At 34.1% G+C, this 9,781-nt stretch overlaps 2 protein-coding genes across 2 annotated transcripts; both read right to left on the bottom strand.

The window, feature by feature from the left end:
• Positions 1-442: 442 nt before the first annotated feature.
• Positions 443-2,154, bottom strand: LOC103037131 (odorant receptor 131-2-like). The gene has a single exon (XM_022685340.2). It carries the CDS (start codon positions 1,711-1,713, stop codon positions 790-792), a length of 924 nt encoding a protein of 307 aa, XP_022541061.2. The 5' UTR covers positions 1,714-2,154; the 3' UTR covers positions 443-789.
• Positions 2,155-4,505: 2,351 nt separating this feature from the next.
• Positions 4,506-6,492, bottom strand: LOC103033889 (odorant receptor 131-2-like). Its single transcript, XM_007238299.4, has one exon. It carries the CDS (start codon positions 6,422-6,424, stop codon positions 5,507-5,509), a length of 918 nt encoding a protein of 305 aa, XP_007238361.3. The 5' UTR covers positions 6,425-6,492; the 3' UTR covers positions 4,506-5,506.
• Between the last annotated feature and the right edge of the window lie 3,289 nt (positions 6,493-9,781).

The raw sequence follows: 9,781 nt of genomic DNA, 5'->3' as shown, positions 1-9,781 counted from the left end.
CGTGATTGGTCCGGTCTGTCTCCTCATTAATAGTACAGCTGATCTGAGCGAATCTGTATCATTTTTGGGGGGGACAAATCCACCTGTTTCTACGCCAATGCACGGACTTTAAAAAGAAAAACTTAAGAATCTCTACAGACTCTAGAGCCCCACTGGGCTGGATTTATGTTTATTTAAGTTATTTTGGGTGTTGTGGAGGGCATTTAAAAGCCAATAAAGATATGTTTTGAGTTAATTTACTCCCCGTGCCTGTGATCTCTTTGCGCTTCCTCCTTCCGGGTCACAGTGGTCACGCCCCTAACCCCAGGGGCCAACCACAATATATATATATAAATTATATATAATTCTGCTATGTTCGGGATTACTATCTGGACTAGAACCCTACTCTGGTCAATGTTGAAAAACCTTTCAGCTGAAACATATATCCTTTATAAGTACCCATACTACCTCATTTTACTTACAAGTATTGAGACACTAATTTTAGCCCACACACAGGCATGTTTATTTAAATATTTATGTCAAATATTACCTTGTGGTAACAGAATATGTGCATCTGAGAAAGACTTTAGTAAAACTATAGACTCAAATGTAAACTTTCAGTTGATAACTGCAATCATTTCACCACATAACACCTGTTTATGATTCCTACATTTTTTATCATTAATAAACAACATGCTTTTTGCTAGGCTTAACCTGTTACATATAACTGGAGGAAGTAGTCATATAAACACTTATGATTAACGTGCAAATCATGCATTGAGATTCTTCAGCGCTGCCCTTTTAATATGTTTAAATTTGATTAGTTTCAGCTTGAATTTTCATATTAAATGCACTACATGTTAAATACATTCTGACATGCCTGTACATTTTCTGGTCCCTGACTCCATATATAAGAGGACTGAGCAGCCTTGGAATAACATTAGACACCAGATAGGATAAATACAAGAATATGGTTAGATATTTAGGAAACAGTGCTAAGAAAAAATAGTTTATAAATGGGGTAATGTAAGTGAGCATGCAGAGCAGGAGCTGCAGGCCATGGAGCAGAATAGTGTTCCTGGCTTTTCTGGCAGAAACCTGATCAGTTGTTGCAGCTTTTGCTGCCTGAAGTACTTTGAAGTAAGTAAAGATCAAGATAATCCACACAGATGATAAATAAAGACTCTGTACCACAGTCATCCTCATAAAGTGCTGATCTGAACCAAAGACAGTCTTGCTGTAGCACATAACTGACCTAGAGAAAATGCTGATGGGTTCATTTACCAAGACAATGATAATATCAGATACAGCAGGAACAAATGTCAGAAACCAAATCAGGCCGATGAGGATGTAAATCCTGTTAACTGAGCAGAGTTGAGGGTGATGTAGTGGTTTGCAGATAGCAATGTAGCGCTCCAAGGCCATGCCTGCTAGATTCAGAGGGCTGTTTTGTGCAGTTGTTGAAGTGACCAAAAGCAGAACACTACAGACTCCAACATTAACTAGTGGTGCAGCGTAACTCACAACATGCAGAGTGACTGAAAGGAAAAGCATGATTATGTCATTGATGACAAGGTGAATATACAGAATGTATCTTGGGTCAGTGTAGAAAACTGGATTATTAAAAAAGGCAAACACAAAAATCCCATTAATGTAAGTTATGATGATGCCTAGTGCAACTGAAATAAAGTTCTTCATAAAAGCGTCTTCAAAAGAATCCCGGCTTAAATTCATTCTTACTGAAACCTTAATAATTCACTTTTAAGCCTATTTTATCGAACAGAAATATTTATGTTTTTGTAAGTGTATATATTACATTTATATATTTACAGAAGAGCTTCATGTAGAAAGCATAGAAACTAGTTGAGACTATACTCTTAGCTCTGTTATTGCGCCTTGCATGTTCTCTGTGGTAATAAGAAGACAAAGCTGCTAAAATGATGTAATTCAACACAACAGAGCTCACCACAAGACAACCCAAACAAATAGAGATAACTTAATATGATGTAGCATCTTTTGTCTTCTTTATGTAAAAAAAAAAACATTTTTAACCTCTGCAGAAAATACAATTGTTGACAAAAAAATAATGAGCTGAAAAACTTGGCCCGCAGTCACGTCTCAGGCAGATACAGTGCTGTGAAAAATATAAAGTATGAATAGAAAAACAAGGCTTGTGTGGAGACAAAGATCAAGCAACACGAGTCTTTGTCTGGGCCCTTTAAATAGGTCTCCACCCACGTGAAGGCTGTTGTGCTGCCCTCCGGTGGCAGAAGGTGGAACTTTTTAGAATAAACAAAAATAAACATGAAGTCAGTGAGTGTGTATAGCAGTACAATTCCACATAACATCACAAAAACTAAACATAAAATCAGTGGTCAGTGAGAGTGTTGTAAGGCTATTTAATGGGTAGCCTTCTTGTCTTTGCACACCTCTGCTTCTTAACTTGGAAATTAAAATCTTTCAACAGACAGGAATCCGCCTGAATGTGTTGTATTTACTATTTATTTATCAAATTAAATCTGAAGCCTCACAAGCTGGGCCACAGTGCCTTAACACATTTGGTAACACTTTATAATACTGTTCCATAGTTAATAGGTAACTAAGCAGTAACTAATCAATAGTGCTGCATTAACACATTAACCTCCTCTATTAACTACCAGGAAGTACTGAGTAATTACTCAGTAGATCAGTCTACACAAACAATTACTCAATCAGTGGTGATATTAAAGGCATTTTGAATAAAGTGACACCATTTGTAGTAGAAGTAGTAATAAAATAAATATTAGGGATTTGGTGTCATTTGGACCTCAAAACATTTTGAAAATGAAATATTGTTTTTCATATTTTTTCATGTTTTATTATTAAAGTAATATGTATTTTTTTTAATTAATTTTGGTCAAGCTCAAGCATACACTTTGTAGCATTTATCTCTGACCTAGGATGTCCACCTTGTTACAAACAGTTTGAAAGACCTATGGTTTAAAATGATGTACAAAACATTAATTATCTAGGAGCCAGTATGTTCCTTTTTAGCTTTTAAGTATTTTTTTTAGTTATTCATTATTTTCAAAAACAGATCTGAATTCTCACCTGTACATGATTTCACTTTTTTATGTTTAAATAAAAATGTATTCTATAAGTATTTTGATTAATTTTAAGGATGCATGCTTTGGCCTCATTTTAGGCTAAATATTATGAATAACATGTTAATTATTTGTACTATCTTAATTGAATTATAGACAGAATATAGACGTATATATAACAGGGTGGACATAGCCGTAAGAGGGTGGACATAACAGGGTGGACAAATAACGCACAATAAATTGTGATTACAAATATTCAAAATATATATATTAATGGATTAAATCAAATTAAATTTGTTAAAGAGATAGACTTTTGTTAAAGAGAGCCCCTATGCTGGTAAAAAACATAAATGGGGAACCAAAAGTCAAATTGGTTCTTGCACTTTGGTTCTTGTGTTGTATCTTTACATTTGATCATGAAAAAAGCAGCAACTAAACAGTCATTTATAAATCTTTAGAACAATTAATAAAAGGACAAACAATAAGTAACAACAAGCAATTAAAAAACAATGGCTAAAACAGATTTGCCTGTCTCTCTACCATTTCTCTCTCTCTTTCTAGATATATTTTCTCATTTCAGGATCAGAATCCAGCGTTTTCTTTAACACTTCTGTCTCTCTGCAGCACTTAAGGGCATTCTTTAAGAGATGCACACTTCTTTATTTATACTAAACATAATAATAAAGCAACATAAAACACTCATGCACTTCATAGATACATTGTGATTTCCATCCTGTTATGTCTTTGTTGGTAACAGGGTGGACCATAACAGGGTGGCCATTCTGACATAAAGTTAGCCATTATCCAGTGTGTGAGCAAAACCAGGCTAGCAAAATAGTGAAGTATTATATGCTTTTTATACGACTATTTTGAAATGTCTAAGTCTTACAGCCTTTTCTCATATTTCTCGTAACAGGGTGGACATGTTGTGGTTGGACATGTCAGACTGATGGGATAAAATTAGAAAAAACAGACATTAGTGTTATGTGTTAGTCTCTCATCTTCCACAGTATCCCCCCCCCCCCCCCCAAAAGAAAATGATGCAAAAATTATGTCAGTATGTGAAACAGCTTTTCATTTAAAGAGACAGAACTTAGACATGACAGGATGGACAGTAATTTGAGGGATGTCGAAAAAAACATTATAATTTGTGACAAAATAAAAGCCATTTGAAAAATAAACTATAGTTAAGAGAGGGTTTATGCAAAACCTTTAAACAATATTAAAAGATCAAAAGATTATTATTATTTTACCTCATATTTCCATCACACAAAGAGAATGCACAACACCAGGGACATGGAAAAAAATATTGTCTAATAAACAAAAATACTGTAAAATGTATTAAAATTGTATTTTAGGGTCAAATAAAAAACTAATGAGAAAACAAAGTCATTGATCATCTTATCAGGCTGAAAAGGGTTAAAAAGTCATTTTAAGACTTTGAGACTCCAGTAAACCACAGTGAGAGTTATTATGCACAAATCGAAAAAACATGGAACATTGGTGAACCTTCCTAGGAATGACTGCCAAAAGGGCAAAAAACTCATCCAGGAGGTCACAAGAGAACCCAGAACAACATTTAAAGAACTGCAGGTCTCACTTGCCTCAGTTAAGTTCAGTGTTTATTATCCAATATTAAGAAAGAGACTGGGTTAAAATAGTCTAAGTGGCAGGGTTCCACACACAAATGCTGTCTCACATTTACCAACAAACATCATGATAATCCCCAGGATTTAAGGTAAACATTCTTTGGATTGACCAGACAGAAGTGGAACTCTTTGGAACTTGTGTGTCCTATTACATCTGGTGTAAAACTACCACATAATTTCAGAATAAGAACATCATACTGAATGTAAAACATGGTGGTGGTAGTGTGAAGGTCTGGGGCTGTTGGACAACTTTCTGTAGTAGATGGAACCATGAATTCTGAAAAAGAATATCCAGCCATCTGTTTGTGACCTCAAGGTCAGGAGTACTTGGGTTCTGCATCAGGTCAATGATCCAAAGCACACAAACAAGTCCACCGCTGAAAAAAAATGAACATTTTGGAGTGGCTTAGTGTGATTGAGATGCTGTGGCATGATCTAAAAACTTATGCTCGAAAATCCTTTATTGTGTTTGAATAAAAACAATTTTGTAAAGAAGAGTGGGCCAAATTTCCTCCACAGTGACAGTTATCAGTAAAGATTGATTGAAGTTGTTGAGACACAAGGCTGGCACAGCCAAGTTATTAGGTTTAGGAGGCAAACACTTTTTCACACAGGACCAAATTGGTTTGGATAGTTTTTTTAAAAAGTGCTTTTTATTTTTACTCAGGTAATCTTTGTCTGATATTAAAGTTGATTGATTATCTGAAAAATATCATCATGACAAAAAAGCAAAAACAGAAGAAATGTGTAGGGGACATATATTTTTTCACGCCACTGTACATCTGAAAATTAAACTTACTGTTGCTCAATTTTTACAATTAACATTCGACCTAAAAAAATCTTTTTCATGTGCTTGACAAATGTCTGGTCTCTAACACCATAAATTAGGGGGCTTAGCAAGCGAGGGATTATGTTTGTTAGAAAGTAATTCCAAAATCTAATGTTTCTTTGTTGAGCTGGCATAAGAAGGACGAGAACTGTGTCCAGTACAGGAGTGGCGTAGGACAGCATACAAAGCAACAGCTGCACCCCGTGCAACATGATTGTGTTCTGACCTTTTTTAGCAGAAACTTTGTTAGTGGAAATTTTGCGTGCTGTCAGAAGAACTCTGCAGTAGGTGAAAACAACAATTATCCAAACGGTCGACATATAAATCCCCTGCACTGCTTTATTCCTCTCATCGTGGTAAACAGAGACGTAAACTGCTGATGAAGCACAGAAAGATACAGTGCTGAAAACATTAAAAGGGCGAAGAACGGAGGAGATAATCAGGTCTGTCACTGGAGGGATAGCTCCTGCCACCCATATCAGACAGATTAGGATATACGTTCTGTGTATTGTACAGATGTGAGGGTGATGGAGAGGTTTGCATATGGCAATATAACGCTCTACTGCCATACCAGCCAAGTTCAGTGGACTGTTCTTTTGAGTTGTAGATGCTATGATTAACAACACAGAGCACAATACCATGTTTACACTCTGCAATACATATGACATTACATACAGAGTCACAGATATCCAAACCATAAGCATGTCATTCACAACCAGATGTACATATAAGATATATCTCGGATCTGTGTACAGGACTGAACTCTGATAAAACGTAAAGACAAATGTTCCATTGATGCAGATGATGGTGAATCCAAGAAAGACAATGATACAGTTTTTGCTGATTAGTTCCTCAAATGCCAGCTGAATCACAGAGGAGTTCATTATGTTTTGAGGTCTGGTGATGGTGCAAAAGTGTTTAAAGATGTTAAACCAGTGTTTTTTACTAAGATAATTATAAAACAGTGCACCAGTAAAAAGGTTGCTAGTTGTGCAGCTAGCTGAAGAGTGTGAAGTTTATATAGTTTAAGTGTTATGTGTGTGGAGATTTCTGAGGGGGAGTTGTATTCATGAAGGGCCTTTATGGTTATCATGGGACATCATGTGGAGCCTTATGTGTGAATTATGCATAAAGAGGATTCCCAGTACAAAGCTGTTTTTACAAACTACAGTTTATTTCCTCTAAAAAGTGTTTGATTTGTACACAATGCAAAGGGAATGTTGGTTTCAACAACAGACCCCACTATTCAATAATATCACAACACATGAGGCACAATATGATTCTTTTCTGATATTTAAACAATTCTGATATAGTGTGGATAATTAAGGTAAACAGAACAAAACTGTTAAGTTAAAAAACAAGTTTTTAATAATTTGTTGCATGTGTTAATAAAGATAAAATAAAGAGACAGAGTTTTGTCAGTGTTTCTAATTCCACCCTAAACGGTGTGGTAAATGCTCCCATGCATTTTTAACTGCAACTATTGTGTCATCAGAGTTAGGTTTTAATATAATGAACATGTAGACACCTCAGAACAAGACATCCCTTGAAAGTCTATTTCACAAGGAGATAATGGCTTTAATTGAACAGCATTTTTGTTAACTATAGAAGATGGCATTATAAAAGTAGCAGAGAATATAATCACTGCGGTAAAATAATTGGATAAGCAAACTTCAGCTGCAAATATGAGTATCACTCCAAGCATAACGATCAAACGTATTACTTCAGTTTCCTGTAAAGTGATTAAGCCAGACCTGAATTTACCTTTTTAATGAGAAATCTCTGTTTAGTGTGAAACTAGCCAAATACCCGCTCATAATAGTCGAGAGCGAACGGATGGCAGTCAAGCTGGAAATGTTTCACCATTGTTGAAAGGACAGTGCTATCAATTATAAAATTATTGAAACCCATTACTCTAAATTGCTTGAGTAATACCATTTGAAACATATATCTTGACTACATGAAAATGGGATATTTATGAATTTAGTGGTTTAATATGATAACCTTGGTCTATTTACAACCAAATAAGCCAAAAAGGTTCATCATCTGAAAAATGTTAGTATAATAAAAAGCAAAAACAAAAAAAATCTGAAAGGGCCAAATACGGTAACACTTTATTTTAAGGAACACGAATTAGGCACTTATTAATATCTTATTATTTGCTTAATAAAGCCTTAATAAGACATTTGTAAATTGTTTATTCACTACTTATTAAGCTTTATCCTGTGTAAGTGCTTGGTGCTTAATTAGTGGTCTGTTGTGTGGAAATGATTAATAATGGCTGTATTAGTTCTTATAGTGCACTATAAACAGTTACTTTAGCACCCTGTTAAGCAGATTATTAAGCATTAACTATTAGCTAAATCTACATGTTGTAAGTGTAGAATTGGCCGCAGTTTGATCTATGTGAGTTTGGTAAGGTTATGGCTGTGCTGGAGTTTACTGAGTGAATCAGGGTTTAATAAGTCACTAATAGACCAAGAAGTGTACCATATTCTAAAGTGAGGTTCTGTTCATCACTAATTAGACACTAAAAAGAACTGTGTTTGAATTGCCATTTACAGAAGTTGAATGTCAAAAATGCAGTTGACCTAATGAAATAACAGAAAACACATTTTAGCACATTTATTCTCTATTAAATTAATTTCTGTTAGATGTAGACTTTCAACTGTAAAATGTAGATTGAGTGACTGACTGGTTGAATGTGTAGATACCAATATGCAAATGGCAATATATATAATTATATATATATATATATATATAATATTATATTACCACATATATTGTGTTGTACTGAATGGTATATTTTACAATACACTAAATGATATATTTATGCATACATATTTCAGTATATTACCAGTACATGTACCATTTATTACCAAATATGTTGCAATGTACTTCATATTGTACTTATATTTTGAACAATACCCTTCACTATATATTCAAGAATATATTTCAATATATTACTATCAAAAATACACATACCATCTATTACCACACATATCACAATTTATTTTATTATATATTTAACAATACACTTCACTATAGACCGTTTCAGAGGAATATTCACGAGCGTAGGAAGTGACGTCGCTGTTCCTAGGACACTTCCGTTTAGCGGTAAACAGCGTTCAAAACAATGGATGTAACTTTTTAATTTAACATGAATGCAAACTTTACCTAATCTGATAGTCACAAACATTGAAAATTAGATCAAATTGTTCTTTAAACAAATAAACTATGGAGGACCAAAAATTACATAAGTATAAATAAATACACATATAAATGTATAAATATATAAATGAATAAATGAATAAATAAATGAATGTTGAACTTAATAAATATATGAATAAATGCACATATAAATGAATAAATAAATAAATACATATATAAATAAATAAATAAATACGTGCACAAATAATTGTATAGGTAAATAAATAAATTAATAAATAAATTTCGTATTTATATATTTATTTATTCATTTATATGTGCATTTATTTATGTCAACATTTATTTATTTATTCATTTATTTATTTTAACATTTATTTATTTATACTTTTTTTTTTTATATTTTGGTCCTCCATAGTAAACACGCCTGCTTTCGTTTTTCACACTGCTGACCTGCCTGCAGTTACAGTGTCCGCTCACAACTTCTCCCTCCTTCTTATCTATAAACCATGTAGAGTACGTGTTGGATAGCGTTAGACTTGCTCCAACCTCACCATACATTATAGTGATGCATTCTCTAATACAGGAACAAATATTCCCAACTTTTCCACTGAGAAAGTAATTATATGCACCCAAACTGCGGTGTGCTTTTACTGCCTCCGTTTCAACAAGGTAGTGATCACATCTGGGTAGGTCCCCTCTGGCAAGCGTTTTAAATCAGAGGAAATAACTTCCCTCTTAAATCCTTATCAAAAGGATCATGAAAGAGGTTTGAACACTTTTTACTAATTTCTGATCATATGTTTGCTCTGTTTTCGGGAGACTTCTCATTTTGAAAGCTGTATACTTAAAAATAGTGCCACCTGAAGCGTCGAGGGAACAGACATGCGCAGTAGCTTTGTTATTGTTTTCCTCATTGAAACGGTCTATATATTCAAGAATATAATATACTACTGTATGTATAATACAAAAACAGATAAAGGTATGCTTAAAGTTCAGAAGAACATCAACATTAAAGTGTTCCATCAGTAGCACTCGTGCCGTTCCATTGGCTGTAGCTTGTGCTTTTGCAGTCT

Source organism: Astyanax mexicanus, chromosome 5 (assembly GCF_023375975.1).
Source record: "Astyanax mexicanus isolate ESR-SI-001 chromosome 5, AstMex3_surface, whole genome shotgun sequence".
Lineage (NCBI taxonomy): Eukaryota > Metazoa > Chordata > Actinopteri > Characiformes > Acestrorhamphidae > Astyanax > Astyanax mexicanus.
This window is presented reverse-complemented; position numbering and strand designations above follow the sequence as displayed.

Coding starts and splice junctions, on each gene's coding strand:
- LOC103037131 (XM_022685340.2), bottom strand. CDS start 1,713: ATGAATTTAAGCCGGGATTCTTTTGAAGACGCTTTTATGAAGAACTTT.
- LOC103033889 (XM_007238299.4), bottom strand. CDS start 6,424: ATGAACTCCTCTGTGATTCAGCTGGCATTTGAGGAACTAATCAGCAAA.